General features: G+C 35.9%; 1 protein-coding gene across 1 annotated transcript; it reads left to right on the top strand.

Annotated features, from left to right (window-relative positions):
* The first annotated feature begins 11943 nt into the window (after positions 1-11943).
* LOC131070129 (uncharacterized) lies at positions 11944-13774 on the top strand. The gene is made up of 2 exons (XM_058005661.2): positions 11944-13148; positions 13311-13774. Exon 1 carries the CDS (start codon positions 12153-12155, stop codon positions 12984-12986), a length of 834 nt encoding a protein of 277 aa, XP_057861644.2. The 5' UTR covers positions 11944-12152; the 3' UTR covers positions 12987-13148; positions 13311-13774.
* Positions 13775-22016: the final 8242 nt, after the last annotated feature.

Below are 22016 nucleotides of genomic sequence, written 5' to 3'. Positions count from 1 at the left end.
CTTTTGACAAATTTGGAAGAAATACTATTTCCAAATTATCACGGGGTGTATCCAAGTCAGATTGAGAAGTAGAGGAAGAAGGAATAATATGAACCATGGGAGACACATCTGACCTTACAGGAACAACATCAATAATAGGAACTAAAAGAGTAACTGAAACTTCACCAGATTTAGGAAGAGTACCTTTACATGCTTCTTGAGAATGGGAAGTACTTGGATTCTTAGGTACATCTCCATCATCAAAATCTCCTTCAACTTGTTCTTGTTGATCTGTTGGTTCATCTTCTTCATGGAGTAACTCTTCATTCTCTTCCCCTTCAACATCACTAGTTTGAGTCTCTTTATTGGATGACTCACCTTGAGATTTACCTTTTCCAATAGTGAACTTGATCTTAGGACCCTTTGAAGCCATGGGATCCTGTTTGTTCTTGGTCCTGAGCTCAGAAAATTTACCCTTGGGTCTAGCATCTTCTTCTTCAAAAGACTCAACCTGAAAGGGTATCAACTAAACACCATGTATGCTCAACCAAAAAATAGTATTATCAAGGATCTTTTGAAGCCCGACCCTCACAAAAGTATTCTCCTTCTTGGACCATTGAGTGAGAGGTAGAAGTAATCCAACAATGTTATTTTTCTCATACACATGATCAAGAATATCCCCATCTTCTTCAAGGTCTTCTGGAACGTGAGCAAGATCAAAATTCTCAATTTTCTCCATAGGGAGTTGACAATAATCCATCCTTTGGATGTCCTCCTCTATCCGACAATCTATCCACACATGTTCAATTCGGTGCAAATGAGTGTAATTCTTCTTGATCTTATTCTTCATGTCTTGATAATTAAAATATTTCCTGACCTTGAAGAACTGCATGATGATTCTTCTCATCTCTTCTTGCATGGCACAAACCTTGTAAATTGAGTTGATAGAGTACCTCCCTATGTCAATAGAGAATTTAAGACTTGTTTTATGAGCACATGACCGTCTTTCATGAATAGAAATCATCTGACAAGCCATCTCCATGAGAATAATCTTATCGGATGGATATCTTGGTAACATGAAGGGTTCTCCATCAAAGCAACCAATTATTATATAAGTGAAAGTAGGAAATTGTAGAAAAATGCATCCATATTCACTTACAACTTTCCATACTTCATCTGACACCCTTTTGTTATTAATATCTTTATAAAATAAACACATATAATGAGAAAATAAAGCATCATTCACCCTTCTGAAATGAAAAATACTCTACTTGAGAGTCAAAAGGGTAAAATATTCATAAACATGAACCTTGCTCCTATCACCTGTAGTAGATAACCTTGGAAAATGCCTGATAGAGGTAGATGCATAGACTAGATAAGAAGTCATATAAAATTTCAAGGTGGTGGGCACCTTGGTCAATTGCTCGCACATGGCATCTACAATCTGTTTCCTCCAATAAATCTTCTTCTCATTTTGTCTAATGATATGAATGTACTGATACATCTATTTGTGATATATATTAGAAGTTGGAAGACCTTTTACTCTGCTGAGAAGAGTAATAAGATCATTCACCTTTTCAATGAAATCACTTTGAGGAAGAGTCTCAGGCCATCTTGAGATCATAGGCCAAGGAGTCTTTAACCAATTGTCATTCATATTCCTCCGACATTTCTCAAATTTCTTATCAAAATATGCCACTGTTGATTGCATGTCAATATCTGCATACTAATCAATATGTGAACACTTGAAAACTGTGTAGAAGAAATCTTCATCCAACCTGATGAATGTCTTCCCCTCTTGATCTTTCACTAACCTTGTAGAAGGATCATATTGGTTGGCAAGAGCCAACACAAATTCTGGATTCTATGCGGACATGGGAAATGCGACCACCTTGTCTATATCACTATGAATTGTAGGATCAATTAGGTATGATATTGGCGACTCTTTAACTCTTTTGAGAAATTCTTCAAGATCCATATGACCAATATCATCTGGATAAATATCAAAAGATCAAAAATATCTTGCTCTTTAAAATTCATTATTTTCTTATGAGAAGAAGTCTCTATCATTTGCAAAAGATCAACTGCAACATGAAAATTTCATCATTTGATCCAATTAGCCACCATAGAAATCTCCATTTGATTCAAAAAGTTCATCGATCCATTATAAATTGACCAAAAATTAATCAATTTACAATTGTGTGCTCAAAACGCAAATCAGACTTATATGTCTGATCTACACTTAATGTAAATCAAAGACCAAAAAATAATGCATATCGAACTTGTAAGTCCGATTTGTATATTTTACAAAGGGAAGGAAAAAAGGTATAAATCGAAGTTACAACTCCGATTTGCACTTTAGAAAAAACTAAGTTTAGTGTAAATTAGAGTTATAACTCCAATTTACATCTAAATATTGGCATTTGCATGAAGATTGCATTAATGATATGTTATGTTGTCATTGATGTCAATTAATTGATAATGATATTGTTGATATTGTTGTAATATTGTTTTGTAACCCGTAGGATGAGGTAGTGAAGGAAAGTATAACTGGTAGGAAGAATTTATGGAGTGAACCGGTATTGCTATATATTGGAGAGTTGAACTGGTATCCGGAAAACCCTACCTATTGTTTTTGATAAACCCTAACCGATTAAGTTTGGTGAATTGGTTATATTGGTTTACAATCTGGTGATGAGCAACAATGATTATGACATGTATGATTATTGTATGAAGACAATTTCAAGTGATTTTGGCAAGTTGATGTAACAGTTTTTATCTAGGGAATGAACAAGTATATTGCATATAATGCAAAGCGCGTGATGAGTTACTAAGTTCGATGAAGCGGTGATCAAGGAGCGATTGAGGTTTTCTTGATTGATGTGCAGAGATTGCTATGTAATCTAACAATCATACTTGAACCAACTTGTTTGAAATCTCCACGAGAATTAGGTTTTTGTTGTGTTACCGACCTAATTGATTTGTTTATAAGGTCGATGAAGTTGTTTAGTTTTAGCATTGGCAAAGATCAGTTGAGTGTGTGGTTGCCGAACCGGATGATGTATCTATAGTTTGAGTAAAGGCAGATAGGAGCATGAAAAGGATTTGATCAAGCAAGTGTAGTGCTATTCAGACAAATCAACAAACTCATGTTGTTTTCCAACAATTACAACAAAATTGAAATCCCCTAACCGGGTAAACTCTAACAAGCTTGGTACTATTCAAGTCCTCTAACAAGGTGATCCATTAGCTTGGATTTTCAAATCCTCTACTGAGGTTACTCCTTATAGGGTATTGCTTCTAACAAGGCATTGTAGTCAATCCCTTAACCAGGTGGTCCCTAACAGGATCTGTTCTTAACAAGACTTTTTGTAAAGCTTCAATAGGCTAGGCTCCTAACAAGGCGAACTTCAAAAGAGTTTAGATAGTTATCTTGTGAGTCTCATCTCACTGTATTTTTTCCCATTTGGGTTTCCACATCAAAAATATTTGTGTCAAGTGGTGAATGTTTTTGTGGTTATGTTCTTATGGTTGATTTACTTAACTAATTTAATAAGTCATGATAACTGGAAGCATTGAGAAATGAAGTCTGTTGACATATGAAAAAGGATTTGGATGTTTATGAGTTTGAAGTTGTTTACTGTTAATTTGCTGTAATAGGCAACCGATTTATCTTATGAGTTTTTATCTTGACAATGATATTGCATTGATAGTTTACTTTGAGAGATTGATTTTGAGATTGGTGAAGTTATTATTAGTTTTTCTATCTACTGATTCACCCCCCCTCTCAATAGTTGACTGGATTCTTATTCTTTCATCATACCATCACTAAAAGATGCAAGTCATCAAATGTAATTTGGACTTAGAAGTCTGCTTAACATATTTATAAATCATTTGAGTCAAGTGTCAGGTGGGATTCAAACTCCGACCAACATCCATTTAGGAAGGGCCGAAAACCAATATCAAGTGTCGGTTAGGGTTTAAACCTTGACCAACACTTCAACGTAAAAATAATGATAAGGAGTGTTGGGCGGGGTTAAAACTCCGCCCGACACTTCATAGCATATATGACAGTGTCGAGTGGGCTTTAATCCCCGCTCAACACTTACGAGAAGGGCAAATGTTAAGGAAAGGGTGGTCGGGTTGAACACCCCAACCACCATCATACACTGTGGTGGGATTGGGGATCGGGGGTAAAACCCGCCAACCTCATATACTGTGACAACGATTGTGAAAAGAATGGAACACGGGGATAAATCCCCGACCACCACCACACTTAATACTATCGTGGGTGTCAGGGGTTATTCCCGTGCCACTATAAATAAAAAGTATTACATACGAAAGGGAAAAATGGGTATGGTGGGGTGTATGTGTTAGGAATTGGGAAGGACAACTGAGAGGGGGGGGTGGATCAGTTGTCAATAAATTATAACGCAAAAAAAATTATTCCAACTTAAAACTCAGTGCCGGTAAAATAGATTAACAATTATATTAATACCGGTACAACTTAATCCATGAAACAGAAAGGAAAACAACATCCACAACACATGACACAAAGATTTTGATGTGGAAACCCTATAAGGGGAAAAACCACAGTGGGAAACCTTACCCACAATAAGATGATACTACTGTAGATAGTAAGTGAATACAGTAATGGGGTTTGCACATGTAGAAAGGCCAACCGCCTAGAGCTCACTGCTCAATCACAAAATAGGAGTCACACTGACTACACAGTTGGATGGTTAAATCCAATAACAATGTAATGCTTCAATTTAGTATCTTTAATGCCAGATTCAGTACTGGTTTAAGCTCTATGCATGAGGACCAAATACCTTTATGACCTTTAACAACCTTCCTTCAACCTTCAAATGATATCCGTGTGATTTGCACAAGGATCTGTTTATTTTTGCTCTTTACAATAATCTTCAATATACACACACATACACACACTTCTTCCAAATAAGATCTTACAATTATTTATACAAAACCTAAGACCTCATCATTAGGTTGGCTCCTAAAATATATTACATTTAAATCAATTATAAGCCTCGGTGCAATACAATATGTCAGCCTTAATACATTTACACATTATCCAATCAATAAATCATTTTGAAATCATGTCGTGTAGATCTGGAATATGTTTTCCTATGCTGGTTCATAACCTGGACCTATCTGCCGGTTAAGGCAAAATGTGAACCCGATTAGTCCAATATGCAAAACGCTAAATACAAACATCTAATCCATGTCTTCGACATAACCAAATGATCTCTAGATGATAACAAGTCATCATCAACTTCTTGAGATACCGGTGAAACATATACTAGTAACTGTGCATAAGCCAATATCCATGCCGATACCACAATGTGTCGGTTCATCAATAAACCAATATAACCAGAGTGCCAAATCAACAATGCAGACCTCCAGAAGGATAAGTGTTGACATCAATGACAAAACCAATGCAACACATGACAAAGTAATCCATAACACCAACAATCTCCCCCTTTGGCATTGATGGCAACACTAGATGGAAAAACATCTAAGTGCCAAAACAAAATGCCAACAATCTCCCTTAAATAGATCAATCATAAAGTTCTGTACCAAAAATAGAAATAGTATAGCCAAAACCAAAATACATCTTCAAAGTACAATTTTTTTCCATAGACATCTCTCCCCCTTTGACATCAAATGCTAAAGCAGTTAAAAGTCAAAGCATAACATACAACTAACTACTCCCCCTGAGCAGTAGCTCTCCTTCATCAAGCCGTAAAAAGATTTTTCTATTAGTCCCGGTTTGATGCCAATCTGCATCATTTAAGTCTCTGCCAGTGGGGTGATTACCCCAAGCTTCTCTCTGAGATATTCAAATGTTTCCTTAGGCAAATGATTTGTAAAAATATCTGCAATTTGCTCTTTAGTGTTCACATAAACCAATCTCACTTCATTTTCTTCAACATTTTCTTTTAGAAAATTATACTTAATAGAAATATGCTTTGTTTTAGAGTGAAATACCGGATTCTTTGATATATCTATTGCTGCTGAGTTATCACAGTGAATAATTACCCGTTCTTTGCATTTTACCTTGATATCCTTCAACATTTGCTTGATCCATAATACCTGAGTGCAATTAGTTGCTGCTACAACATATTCTACTTCTGCTGTAGATAATGATGTGCAGGTCTGCTTCTTGCCGATCCAAGAAATTAATCTTCTGCCAAGAAAGAATGCACTGCCAGTGGTACTCTTTCTGTCATCCACATCTCCTACCCAATTTTGATCTGTATATGCACATAACTCAAAATTGTTGTGTCTTAGTGTAAAGCGGAAAATCGTGATCGAACCCTAGTTGCTCTCCCCTCTTCCAACTCCAAGGAGAGAGAAGGGAGATTCACTAGGGTTGATGGTTTTCACTTAGGGGAGAGACTTTACATTCAAAAGAGGGGTTGAAACCCACAAGATCCAATCCCACACAATGCAAGATTGGATGCTAAATGAGTTTCAAGGGTTAAGACAGCAAGGCTACCCTCTTTTGTAAAGAATGTGCATAGAGGAATTAAGCTAGGAATGCATAGAAAGTGACAAAGATTCGCTTTACAAACTAAGATAGGAATACAGTATGAAGCTGCGGACCTGGAATTAGCAGTAAAATGTCGATACGGCGTTGTCCTGCAAATTTGAGCAAAAGTTGTCGGGACGATGGCACCCGACGCCACGGTCCTCCGAAAAATCCACGAAACGAAGGGGGATCTGTTCGTCTCTGCCCAAGGATTCCAGATCTTCAATTTCAGCCACGTACCTGCAACCTACACACAGAAAAGCGAAGACGATTGGGGGGTTAGGGATTAGGGGTTTGCCTTTAGGTCAAACCCCGGTTTTGGAATTAACCAAGAAATGAGCAAGAGCTGTAAATGTAAATGACTGTAAAACAAGTACTAATACCTTGTTCTAAGGATGTTTGTATCCTTATGTGCGAAGGTTTAAATGTTGTATGTTGTATGTTGTAGTAGTATGTGATCTCCTCTTCAATGGTTGAATCCTTGTCTTGAATGCAACACTTAGCCTTGAATGGAGACTTGAAATGATCAATTGCTTGAAGGAATGCTTGAATGCTTGAATGCTTGAGTATAGTTTCCACGCCTTTTCCATCATATCGAATGAAAGAGGAAAATGTAGTTTATATACTTGTCATTTAGGGCTGATAGACTGATTTTCCCGACCTTAGGCCGACCAGGAAATGATAATTTCCAAATTGCAAACAAAAAGACCCGAGACCCCTTAGGAGACCGGGCCCAAAATAGGACCCAGGGACGAGGGCGCTGGGCGCCCTGGTCCTGAAGGACCAGGGCGCTGGGAGATCTAGTCCCACCTCCTGGGACAGCAGGGTGCAAGGAGGTTCAGGCCAGGGTGCTTGAAAAATGCAGTTTTTAGTGTCATAATCAGGTTTCAGGGTCTCCATTCAGGTTGCATGTTGCGTCACCATCGTGAAGACCGAAATGCAGTCGAAATTGCAAGTGCCGCAATTTTAGGACGCTACACTTAGGATACCATAAACCAATATTTGTTGTGCCTTGTAGGTACTGAAAAATCCTTTTTACTGTAGTTTCATGATTTTCTTTAGGATTGCTTTAAAATATTGAAACAATACATACTGCATTCATTATATCAGGTCTGGTTTGTGTTAAATACAATAACCCTCCAATCATAGATTTGTACCTTTTCGGATTTGTAGGAGCTGAATCATCCTTTGATGTCAATTTATCTGTTGCAGCCATATGAGTGCTTACCAGTTTGGATTTTTCATTCCAAATTTGTTCAAAAGTTCCAAGTATTTTGTTTGACAAATGAATATACCTTTATCTGTTTGAGAAATCTGTAAACCTAGATTTTCTTTTTATCTCTCCAATCATAGACATTTCAAATTCTTCTTGCATCTTATTAGCAAAGTCTTTGCATAACTCTTCTTCTCCTCCAAAAATGATATCATCCACATATACTTCAATAACCAAAATATCATCATTGGTAATTTTGTAATACAAATTATTGTCAGCATTACCTTTTGTGTATCCAAGCTTTAAAAGATATGTATCCAGTCTAGCATACCAAGCTCTGGGAGCTTGCTTTAATCCATATAAAGATTTTCTTAATATGCAAACCATATCCTTATCATCTGTTAATGAAAATCCATCAGGCTTCTCAATGTAAACTTCTTCTTCAAGCTCTCCATTCAAAAATGCACATTTTATATCCATCTGATAAACATTATAGTTCTTGTGAGTTGCAAATGCAAGAAACAATCTTACTACTTCAATTTTGGCTACCGGTGCAAAGGTTTCATTATAATCAATTCCTTCTTTTTGAGAATAACCTTTACAAACTAATCTTGTTTTGTTTTTGATTACTTCACCGTCTTCATTAAGTTTATTTCTAAATACCCATTTAGTTCCAATTAAATTTTTGTCTTTAGGCCGGGGAACTACTGTCCAAGTATTATTCTTTTCAATCTGTTCTAATTCTTCTTCCATTGCTTTTATCCAATGTTTATCCTGACATGCTTCATCAACTGATGCTAGTTCAACTTGAGAAATTAAACATACCTCTTCATTTGCCAATCTTTCTCTTGTCATAACACCTTGATTTTTATTTCCAATTATCTGATTTTCTGAATGATTCAATCTTACATACCTGGGTTTATTGTGATTTCCATTCACAAGCTGCTGTTCTTTAGTCACAGTTGAGTTTTCTGATGATGTCTGTGTGACTGGTTCTTCATTCTATTTTGCTGCAATCCGTTTCGATTCATTTATAATTATTTCTACTGCCGGTTCAGAACCTATAGATCTTGATTCACCTCTAAAATGTTCATCTATCTTCACATTAGTACTCTCAATGATTTTCTGCAATCTTTTATTATAACATCTATATGCCTTGCTTCTAGTTGAATAACCAAGAAATATTCCTTCATCACTTCTAGGATCAAATTTGCCAACAGACTCATCTCTCTTAATATAGCATTTGCTTCCAAATATTCTGAAATATTTAAGAGTAGGAATATGACCAAACCATAGTTCATAAGGGGTCTTATCGGTTTCACCTTTGATGTGAACTCTGTTGAAAGTATAAACCGTTGTATTTACTGCTTCTCTCCAGTACATATGAGGTAGATTTGCTTCCATCATCATGGTTCTTGCTGCACCCAGTATAGTTTTGTTCTTCCTTTCCACAACTCCATTCTGCTGGGGTGTCCAGGGTGCTGATAGTTGTCTTTTGATTCCATTCTCTTCGCAAAATGCATTGAATTCCCTAGATGTAAATTCTCCTCCTTGATCAGATCTCAAACATTTGATTTTCTTACCGGTTTCATTCTCTACCATTGCCTTGTATATCTTGAATCTTCCAAAAGCTTCTGATTTCTCCCTGAGAAAAGTAACCCAACACATTCTAGAATAATCATCAATTATTAGCATAAATTATCTATCACCCTGAGGAAACGGGAAGGACAACTGAGAGGGGGGATGAATCAATTGTCAATACATTATAACCCAAAACAAATTATTCCTACTTAAAACTTAGTGCCTGTAAAATAGATTAACAGTTATATTAATACTGGTACAACTTAATCCATGAAACAAAAAGGAAAACAACATCCACAACACATGACACAAAGATTTTGACGTGGAAACCCTGTAAGGGGAAACTTAAAGAGGTAATTCCAACATCGAATAACACACATTTGATGACAAATGAGACGACCAAAATGCCTCACTTTCTTGACTATGAAGGAAAAGAGAATGAATTATGAAAAATGTGTAAGGGTTGTCCTATTTTCACAAAAAATGAAAATGAAGACAACAAACTGTATGGTACAAAATTTCATGCCCTAAAATTTTTTGTCCCAAATTTTGCTAGTCTCAAATTTTGACAAATTGACAATTATTTTTTAGGGTTTTTGGCCGCTCCAAATGCAAAGGCAAGGTCCTTTCTTCCCCAAAATGACCTCTAGATTTCACCTCAAAAAATGTGCCCTAGGTGAAATAGCCCCATAAACTCAAAATCTTAGATTTCAATGAAATCAAAGGCATTCCTGGGGTTTTTCGATGCTATGGACACTATGGTGATGCCTGTTTTGCTCCAAAGCTGATTTTTTGCTCCACTTCCAAATTCACATAGGAAGGCAAACTTGGAGAGCCTACAAATCTTTCAAGAAAAGAAACCCTCAAAGATTGAGAAGGGGTTTGTTGAATCCACACTCTTATACTATGTTGAAGTTTTAAAGCTCTGATATCATGTTGAAGTAAAGATTGAACTTTGATACCATGTTGAACTAAAGATTGAGCTATAATACCATGTTGAATTTTGTAACACAAGCCTGCAAGATCAAACAACAAATTAGAACACCTTCCACAAACAAGAGTAGCAAGAAAAATTTGTCATATTCCTCAAAAGAAAATAATATGAGATTAATTATAATTGTACAATGAGGTGCTTATAAAGAAAGCACAAAAATGCCATGAGCTAAAAATAGAAGAACTAAAGTGCAAGTATGAGGAGCTAAAAAAAGCTAAACTCTATCTAAACTAGACACACAACTAAAACAACTAGAAGCAAGCATAGTACTAAATAAAATTAAACAAAAAAGCAAAAAAAGCAAAGCTAGTTGTCAAAAAGCAACTAATAGCTTAAAAACTCTAACAAATACAACTTATTGTAAAAACTATTATTATTATTAAATAACATGAATTAATTTTTTTTGAATGTTCTTTAAAGTCTTACACATGATTTACATCAAGTTATTATTATTTATTTTGAATCCATTAAGTTATTATAAATATCCTTAGTTATCTTCAATAATTCTTTGTTTGTTTGAAATACCAATTTTTTAATGGAAAATATTTCATATTATCTATTTTTTTTACAACTAAATAAATTCCAAGGTTTTTAATTTTGAATCTAATTTTTGGTCGAATTGATTGTCTACATCTCTATAAATAAACAAAGTTGTGATAATTTATAAATATTTCTCTTAATTTTATTTTATTTTAAGGCTAGACCTAGTTTGATTGATCCTTTAGTCAACACACTATAGTTTATAAGGGGGGCTACCTGTCTACAAAATATTTTTTTACTTCATTTTACATTTAATATTTATCTACTTAATTGGTAAATTTTAATTAGCTTTTATTAACTAGAAACCATGTAATTAATAGAAAAATCATTTCAAACATTATTAAAAACACCAATTATATATGATACATTTCTAAGTTTCTAACTTTTTTATAAACACTTCAACTATAAAGAAGTCAAAAAATTGTAAACACATGTTAATTAGAAAAAAAATTATTCTAAAAAATTATCATTACAAAATACTAAAAATAAATATTTGGACAAAAGATTCAAAATAAACTCTACAATTTACACTTGAACTTTGAAGCTAATTTGTTCCTTAGAAAAATCATAATCTTAATAAAACGTCATAATGATGTTTCTTAACATTGTCAATGGGGTTAGTGCTTAAATGACAAGGTCATAAAGTTCTCAAAATAAAGCCCTGTTGTTCACGTTCGAAGTTGTGACTCTCTCTTAGACTTCCATCATGACTTTTAAGCTTATTAGATTCAAATAAATGAATTCTAAATTGAATATATTGAAAAGGAGAAGAATCCCATGTGACTTCTCTTGATAAAAGAGTAGTCTAATCAAGAGAAAAAGCCTCTTAATATTAAATAAAAAACAATTCTATAAAAATATCAAGATATGACCGTGGGAACGTCTTCTAAATTGTTTGAACTAAATCAGAGGAATACGGTAAAAATTCCATCATAGTTTACAACTGTAAAGACTGATGATAAATTACAATCTGCTAAAAAAATTACATAAAAATATTTATAAGGACAAAAAAGCCAACAGTAAAAGACCATTAGATATAAACTTTCCAAGAGTTCATACCTAAATACAGAAGTACAGGGGACAAGGTTCTTGTGTGGAGACCCTACCACTATCTCGTGCCTGTTTTATCCGTTAAATAATGTATTCATTACGCCGCTCATTTTTCAAAATTTCAAAAATCTTCTGTCCTAACGTAAACTGAGACAGAAAATTCCTCTGCTGTCGTTACTCTCCTTGTCTTTATCTTCTCTGGTGAGCAATGAGCATGGAGGAGCAGCCAAAGCATTCATGTGATGGGCAACTGTATCAGTACTAGTTGCAAACGGGGCAGCAGCAGGAGCAGGGGCAGAGACAGTGTCCCCCATATTAAGGACACTGCCACTCCCAAGGGCATTTCATCCAATTGCCCTACACCTTCACACGGACCAAATCCAAGCAAGGACAAATTTGGGAAAACCCAGTGCATTTCTCCACAGAAGCCCAGTGTTGAAGTAGTAGATTGTACTGAAGAGAAACGGGTGGTTGTCCATGAGACTTTGAGGGATGCTCACAGCTCCCCTGCTCGGGTCCCCATTAAATCTCTCAAGGAAAACAAGAATGTTAACTTGTCATCGCAGACTTTCAAGCCAGCCAGGGCATTCTCTGGCAAGCCCATCGACAGACAGATTCATGTTGGTAGACGGAGTCAGGAATCGACTCCCACTAGGCCTCGGCCTTGTAGAACTGCTGCGTCTCCAGCTAGGGGATTCGAACATACGAGCTCCAGGAAACCCGATTTTGTCGAACCTAGGCCTCAGAAAGTCCCCGTCAAGAGACAGAATTTTGGGGAATTGAGATCTGGGTCGCCGTCGTTCAGAGCCACCAAGGGTTGTACAGGGAGTGGGATGAAAAGTGGGGATTCTTTGAAGAGGGCTAATTCTTCGAGGAGGACTAATCAGATCAGGGGTAAGGATATAGCTTGTTTTGAGCCACAGAAATTGGAGGAAGAGGTTGCAGAAAAACCTAAAAATGTATGTGAATTGCCTGCTGAAATTGCTAGTGTCACAGAGTCAGAGTTTGATTCGACCTTGCCGCCAGTTGATCTCGAGAACCCTCTTATTTCTTTGGATTGTTTTATTTTTCTGTAATTAGATTTGAGTCGCCCATGTATATGATCACACACAAGGGGTTTTGTAAGGGGGACAGCGGCTGTTCGGGTTTAAAATCCAGATCAAAGTGGTAATGTTAATGGGCTCATTATAGAGAACTATTCACAATGTAGTGTGCCGGTATTATAGGCACTTTTACAGGTATTTTGAATTTAAACTTATAATTGGGGTGTTTAAATTTGGGTTAATTCTTTGGTATGTTGCCGTTTCATATATGGATGTAATAGAATAAACCATGGCGATGACTGCTTGTTCAATATTGAGGGAAGAAGTTTCAATATGCTTTGACACCACTTGATGCAGATTGAAAAAGCCTCTACTGAATCTTTCTCCATCAAGTCGTATCAGAGCGTGGAGGTTGAGGTAGAGAAGTGGGCTAAGTCCTGACCAGAACAGTTTAAGGCGATGGATTACTGATCTTTAAGGGGAGCGGTATTAAGAAGAGAATTAGTTCAAAGAGAAAGCTGATTATATGTAGGAGGAATGCAGGAAACTTGTGAGTTTAAGTGAAGAATTGCCCTGAAAATTGATGGCTCTTAAAACTTAAGGTGCAGCAGCAAGGTGAGTGTGAAAAACAAAAGAGCCTGACTCAAAATTGTGTCATTGAAGAGGCACGCTGAAGCTGTGATCAAGAAGACATAAGCATGAGTTTGGCACTGGATAAGGGAAGAGTTTATGTATTATTTCTGTCTCTTGAAAGATCTGAGGATGTAAACTTATTTCACTTTGTGACTTATATTGTTTAAATGATCTTGTATCTTATGTAATTTTGCGTCCTCCAATTTTTTTTTTGTCTGTAGAACTATCAATTAACTTATGCATGCTAGAAGGACTCAGCAGTTTAGAAATTTGATCCTTAATAGCCATTTTTAGACTGGGATATAGTGCTTACTGCTTTCTATCTCTGGTAGGGTAAAAAATGCAAGAAAATAAAATGCATTCACATTTCTGATTGTGGGTTTAGTCCACTAAAGAAAACATCTATTTTTCATCTTGTTCAGTCTGCATACAATGTTGTTGCTCAGCCCTCCATTTCGAAGTTTTTTAATCAGAGAACTTGTATATTTCGAACACTGTTGATTAGATAAGATAGCTTATGGATTCATGGGATATGTGGGCATTGTATCAAGCTGCTCAAATTATCCAAATGCTGTCACTCCAAAGCCCCTACTATTCTGAAAAAGTAGAAATTAGGTAAGGTGCATATACTATGGAATTTTGTGATGGAGCAGGAGTGATCTTGTGAGTATGGTATAGTGAAGTCCAGGGGGAATGCAAAACTTAGGCAAGAAACTTTAGGGCCATCTTGGAAGCTTGATGGACTCACACTACAAAGATTACAAATGAGCAGCAATGACAGCCATTGGCAGATGTGCCATTTTTCTGAGAAAACCTGTGGGAGCAGGGAAATCAGCTAGAGACAGTAACCATGAAGATTCGGGTGTTGATGAAGAGGAAACATCAAGAGTGCCTGCATGATGGAAGAAGAGATGCCTGAATTTTGTCCAACTTTTAGATTGTAAATAAATTCTCTATCACCATCCTTTAGGACCAACATTCTTGTGTTCATTTGTCAGGCCTTTTCAAACTGATTTGTGTAATCCCCTACTAAAAAATGTTTTCATATTGATCTGATGGCATTCAGAATTAGTTACAAATTTCATTCATTTATATGTAAATTTTGTTGTACATAACATTCATGATGGCTTTTAGTGTGATTTGTACAACATTCCGTATACCCGGGCTTTAAAAATCGTTGTCCAATATTCATGTACCCCAGGATTTCGTTGTGTACGAGACAAAACAACTGAAAATCTTATTGTTTGTGTACTGCTGCAAGATATGGTCATACTAATCTGGTCCAATAGAGGACTGGGTTTCTTAAATGTTCTGAAGCGAAGTAAACACAGTTTCGGCCTGTTCAGAATTATGGCTTCCTTGGACATAACATCTTTTACATCTCATCTACTCATCTTTAATTAATAGTAGATGAACTATGACGCAAGACTCGTTTTTTAACTTCAAAATTTCAGATGGATAGTTGATCTTTCAAAGATATTATCAAAATTTGGACTGCCTGCTGGCTGTCATGTACCATTAAAAAATGCCAATTCAGTAGCAATGGCATGTCTTCAGCCATTTTTTTCCAACTGAAAATATTAAAATACTAAATTCTGCAAAATTAGAGCCCTATGAAAAAAACCAGTTGGATCATATACACTTGGGAATGAGAGCTTAGCTTATTAAAAATGGTGGGACCTATAATTGAGAGCTCTGCTTAACTTGCACCCACTCTGCCCTTCATTCAATATTTCAAATAGGCAAAAGATATAGATTTGAACACAAGATCTGCTTCTTAAGAGAGAATGTTCACTTTGAACTGTTCACTCTTAAAAGTGGTAAATAATTAGTATATTTAAAATCCCTAATTGGGCCCTAGATAATCACAAAATGAAGTCGCAATTTTAGTCTACAAACTGATTTCATTTTTTATTTGTAAAGAAAAGTTTGAGCACGGACTTCTTAAAACTGTGACGAGCTCTCAACTTTTCTGTTAAGAGATTTCATGAGTGGGTACGAGAAAGGATCATTGCATGTAACTTGTGCCTTTTCATTTATTTGTAGAAACAGTTCTTGGAACTGTGTATTAAGTACGAGAAACGTTTAAAAAGCAGGGCAGACATGATTTTGTCTCTGAGCTATACAGATTAACTCAAAAGATTCAACTCCTTGGTTTTCAGTTGTCTTAAAATTTACTTTCTTCTAAATTAGCACTACCAAAATGTTTCAGGTCCCCTAAATAAAGGGAAGCTCTATTTTCCAAAGTTTTCTGGTGATTTATCTTTGGTTACTTTTCACAAATATATACAGTAAAAAGAAACATACTTTTAGGCATGGCAGACAAGACTACAAAGTAATCCATTGTTTATGTTATCCATGGTTACTTTCCACAAACATATAGTAAAAATAAACACACTTTTAAGCATGGCAGACAAGGCTACAAAGTAATCTACTATTTATCTACGATCAATTGATAATAGATTGGAAATCGTTTTACACATGAATCTAACATAAATATAACATCAGTACCATTTGAGTGGCCCATTTATAATCCATCCATTTGGGAGGTCAAATAAATATGTTACAAGAACTCAAATGTTCTTCAATTGCACTTTTTACAACATTATACAAATGAAAAGAGAAGGGTTGGTGAAGCCTTTGTTCAAGTTGCTCGTGGTTACCAATCACTCTCCAAGACCTCGTAGTATCCAATGATAGTTCCATGCTACCCAACCATGTGGAATCCTTAGGTCCATCACACCATGCCAAGAGATGATCACATGGGCCACAAGCACACTCACACAAATCGTGGAGTATACACATTACATACGTGACATGCATGAGTACTTATTAGCAACATAGAAGGATGAGGTACACTATCTCTTTAGGTACAACTCATTGGCCAAAAGGAAAAGATCTTAGAGAAGGGGTAGAGATAATCATCGTAATGGCCTAAGGTACTGGTCAATATCAAGTAAACCTCTCACAAGAGACAAGGTTACTCAATCTACAAGACCCAACACTCCTCGAGTATGTCTTCTTCATACATAACAAGCTTATACAAGCACTCTAAGCATGTTATAGGCATCATTATTATCTTTAATTACCCATGAAATTTTAGTTCTCACTTGACAAAGAAACTTTTGCACGAGATATCCTCGAGCCACTTTGGGCCCTAACAAACATTAGAAGCCACTCTCACACTTCTCTCTAACACCTGCCTACTAGGTTCATCACAACTCAACAAATGAGTGGATAAAAACAAGGCAAGAACTTGGCTCAATGAAATCTTCAACATAATCTTAAAATGTTTATCTCTAAAAACCATGGGGGAGTCATCAATTTCTCCATTCTAAAACATCCGAAATCACACTAGAAATTCAATTTTTATCTAATTCTTTCAACACAAAAAACAAGTTTTTTTTTCAAAAAACTCCATTGATGAGACCTTTTTGATACACGAGTCCAAGTCTAGACAAGACTATCATAATGCAAACACAAGATTCATTACAAGATGCAAGACAATATTTTACCCCTCTGACATGTTGATGGATAGTATCATCTAAGTGAAGATGATAGATGGTGATGATATGGTCATCAAACCCAATTTACTTAAAGCTTCACATAACTACATGACTTGGTAATACAACTATATTTTGATGCATGATAGTCACTTAGGAGCATGTTAGATGTCATTGAAAGATAGTTGCCATGATTTATCTATTATCGTTCAATTTTATATTTTATATTTAGAGTCAGTTATTATGCCGATAGTGTGATATAATTATTATTTCTCCTAACTTAAATGTCGTTCTTAGCTTAGCATCACTCTAATCGATCATATTATTTATATGAGTTACAAGATTTTATTGCAAACCTATTATTAGTCTTGCTATTCTTATATTTTTGTTATTTTTTATTTTTAAACGTGTCTTTGTTAACCTCTACTAGTAAAGGGTGAGTGATGCCATTATGGTGCACTCTTCATAGCAATAGGACCATTATGACATATTTCTCTTATGGAGGCTATATTTTTAATTTTTAAACGCATCTATGTTAACCTCTATTAGTAAAGGGTGAGTGATGCCATTATGGTGCACTCTTTGTAGCAATAGAACTATTGTGACATATTTCCCTTATGGGGGCTAAAAATAGCTGATGGGAGTTGATTGTTTAAGTGTTGTAATACCAGTATAATTGTTTGGCATATAATTGTGCATTTGAATGTTATAATTTGTAGTGAAGGTTTTGATTCATGACATTGTTTTTGAAATTCTATTTGCTTGTGGTTTTAAGTAGTTACATGAATCTCTCTTTTGATTTTCAAGTTGCTTTTGAATCCTTATGATATTGGCAATTCTGGTATATAACATTTACCACCTAGACTCAATTTTTTTGTATTTAATAAAATGATTTGAAAAACTATTATGAAATAAAATGATTTAAAATTTGAAAAGGAGAAAGAAGAAAAAGGTCCATGAATCAACACCTAAGGAACCCTAGATTGTAGAGTCGAGGGAGTTCATGGTGGCATGGAAAAGATTTAGTGCAGGAGGTTGGAGAGATTAGTAACATAATATTGTGTTCTAGTGAGCATGGAGTCCTTTGTGTACATAATAACCATATAGTGGGGTGGTTTCTTATGGCAATATTATCAACTTTCATAAGGGAGAACGGATTGATGGGCAAAGGAGGAGAAAAAGAAATAAAGAGACCAAGAAGGGTAGAAAAATAGTTGCAAGAACAAGAAATAAGGAAAGGTTTCATCAAATCACATGCATGTTAATATTTTTTTACTTTGTACATTAGAATATGTGTATGTGTATGTGTGTATGTATACATGTAAGTATATGTATATGTATATATGCATATGTATTTATCTATGTTTTTTAATAAGCTAAAAAAAACCAAGTTGATAGCACCATGAAATTTTTTTTCGTCTATTTTTCAAAAAAAAAGAAGACAACCACTTCTCTCCTACGAACTTCTTAAAACCTATTTATGTATAACTTGCAAAAAAACAAAAACACAAAAAGATCTATCTATTCCTAGTTACACATGTTGCATCTCCTTCTCCCAAAGATCTCACCCAATGCTTGGTTCATCTCCCATTTATTTTCGTCGAGAAAAGAATTGAGAAATAAACTACAAACATGTGATTTAAAACCATTCTTTGCAACTTTGTACTTGTCGCCACCATCTCCATATATGTCTTTCAAATCCTTCATTTCTCTTAAGCAATAAATGTTGGAATCAAGGAACACTGAGAGGGGGGGAGGTGAATCAGTGTTCTATCGGTTATTAATAACCTTCAACCACCAGAAGCATAAGCATGAAACTAAAATGCAGAAACACAAAACAGTCAACCACAAAATCATAACACCTAGATTTCTACGTGGAAATCCAAATGGGAAAACCATGGTGGGATTTGAACCCACAATATTATTCTACTATGGTTAGTAGCAAAATAATATTATATGAAGGGGAGTGCACTAGCATTTAGGCACACTACCTAGAGCTTACAACTCAATTACAGTAAGGGCTACAACCTCGGAAGACAACTCTGCTCTGTTTTCTGTCTTAGTCAGCTCCTGGATCAAGAATGCGCATGTGAAACTGTGCCAAAAGGGATTCTCGATCACTACTCACTCATATTACTTCATACCACATATCAAAAAGATCTTTTGCATTGGTCTTATATATCCACAATCACAAAATAGACAATTATCAAGCCGACTTATAGTGTAACATGTAATCATGAGTCGACTTGACTGGATTACCAAAAACAAAAGCGGATCACGAAAAAGATGATAAAATGACGTCTCTATGTCGACCCTATCATCCCATGCATGATTCATAATACTGCAATTAAAATTGCTATCAAAATTTCTAAGGCCCCCCCTTAGACAAAGAATTCTGAAACCTGTATCATGCTCTATACATTGCACTCATCTATTCCCTTATTAACTGTACATTTTTCACCTTTACTCTCCCCCTTTGATAACAATTCCAAAGATGGGGTGCTGTCCAAAACTTATATATAGGGATATCTACCAGAGACATTACATATACTTGAAGATATCATCAAAAATGGTCTTCAAAAATCCTAAGTGGTTATCCCACCCTGTCTTCAAGTTGTCCAAAACTGTAATGAATGCACTAAAAACATAGGCATGAATCTCCACATCCTTCAATTCAGTCGGAACAGGTTGTGCCATAGCCATCACACAAATTACCTTATTACTCAACATGGTGTCCATCCGGGGGGCAATCAGATTCCAGAGTTCACCAACTCTCCTCAAAATTCTATCCTTGTCCACATTTAAGCTCGAGATCTGATCATTGAGAGCCATTAACCACCCTTCTATACTGCTGGTTAGGGCTACATTAGAATCAAAAGACTATGAAATACCAACTAGCTTACCTTGGCAAATACTTATTTGCTTGTCTATGTCAGCTATGAACTTTGGCAAAATTAGACAAGACATATATATTACCACCTTCTGTTAGTGCTTCAGAGATTATCTACAAACCTTTAATCAATATTACTCTATCATCCTCTATCATTTTCTAGAATGTTTGCATATGAACCTCTTTAAATCTATCCAGTACTCGCTTGGTGGTGATCTTCTCAAAGGATTCAAAATTGGTGTTTATATTACTTATCAACTAAAATAGTTTTTCGGAGGGGTTAGAGTTAGGATCTACTGTTGTATCCGACACTATTTTTTGCAAAACATCAATAGACATCTGAATAAGCTTTTTGTCTCCATTTTCTGATTTGACCAAATCTTGACTGGCCTGAGCTTGTACTGCTACTACAAGCATCAGCTTCTCAGGTAGTGACATTTATCTAATATCAAGGGGATCATCAAGATTGATTGAGATTTGAGGTAGGGTCCTTGTCCCTTTGGCTGGAGTAGTGTCAATTTCTTGAGGTTCAACAACTCTTTTCCTTTTATCTATCTCAACACCCTGCACCTCTGTCTACTCTAGTTCCTTTTCCCCAACATCATTCCCTTTATCTTGTGCATTGGTGTTATCACTTGGTACAGTTTCATCCTTTGGAATCTTAGGGACTTCTTCAATATTTTCTACCACTGGAGGATTCACACTAATCTCAGCATCAAGGGTTACATGGCCTTGATCTTCCAAACGTCCCTCTATTTGAGCTTCATCCTTCTAATCACTGGAGACATCTTCCTTTACTTCCCGATGGGAAGTTTGAACTGCATCACTATATAAAGGATTGCTCTTTATGATCCTTCTCCAAATTTCTTCAGTTTCTTTTCTTAGTTCTTCAACCTTGCCAATCATTAATTTGTTTACCCTATTCCCGCTTTTGAATTCCTTCTTATTTGCTTCCTCAATGAGCCTTTTGGCTTCATCTTGGGAGATATAGGTGCAAACATTGATCAAGTCTCCCTCTTTCATTTCTTTATCTAATTTACAAGTTGTCAACCTCCTCACATCAATAATATTATATAGATTCTTAGGGATGCTACACTCCAGTTCAATCAAAGTTTTACTAAAGCTATGTAAGTACAAAACAACAGCTTCGTCAACTTTTCTTTGATCTTCCTCAACTAGATTTTCAAAGTATGCTCTAATGTTCTTCAAATTTTCATCAACAATTATCTCATCAATTAATTGATCTGTTGTCATTGGAGGAACAAATGTATATTTACCTTGCAAATTACCAGTTTCAAGATCATCATCAAGTTGTGTTTTGAGCTTCCTTCCCCTCTTGGGTCTTCCAATAAGGGTAGGTTCAAATTTAGCTTTCTTACTCTGCGGGGCTCCACTAGACTGTGGTTTCCTCACTACTTTGACAAACTCTCCTTTCTTCTTGGCCTTTCCTACTTCTTCATCTGATTCAGTCTCAGAGGTCACCAGAGATACAACAACATAGGTTCGCTTGGGTTTCTCCCTTTGCTTCAAAACTCCCTTTCTAGACAAGCTCTGTCCTATTGATGGTATTACCGGAGTAGGGTCAGACTTGGTCTCCTTTGGTTTAGCTTTGGAGGGAATCGGTTCAGCCTTAGGCTTCTTGGATTTCTCCTTAGCTTCCATCTGAGAATTCTTCTCCCTTACTTGCTTCGCTGCCTCTCTGATGAATCCCATCTACACAACCACTTCCTCAGCCATTTTACATACTTTTCTCTTTCTTGTAGGCTCGGTGAACTTCTTGTGCAACTCCATATCTTTTTCCTTGAAGGTGCCAAACCTGGGTTCTTTGGGGTCCGTTGGTTTTCTTAGAAGGTGTTGAACATAAACTTCAAGGGTCTAACCATCCACCTCATAACCCATTGGCAAGATCAAGACTGTCCTGGGCTCCACAACTTCCATGTGACATTGGTCTTTATCCACCATGAAGCAGATAGTGGTCTCATATTTCTCAACAATCTCTTTGGGAATCCTTTCTCTATCCTTCATTCGACCTTGGGA

Source organism: Cryptomeria japonica, chromosome 1 (genome assembly GCF_030272615.1).
Source record: "Cryptomeria japonica chromosome 1, Sugi_1.0, whole genome shotgun sequence".
Taxonomy (NCBI): Eukaryota; Viridiplantae; Streptophyta; class Pinopsida; order Cupressales; family Cupressaceae; genus Cryptomeria; species Cryptomeria japonica.
This window is presented reverse-complemented; position numbering and strand designations above follow the sequence as displayed.

Coding starts and splice junctions, on each gene's coding strand:
- LOC131070129 (XM_058005661.2), top strand. CDS start 12,153: ATGGGCAACTGTATCAGTACTAGTTGCAAACGGGGCAGCAGCAGGAGC.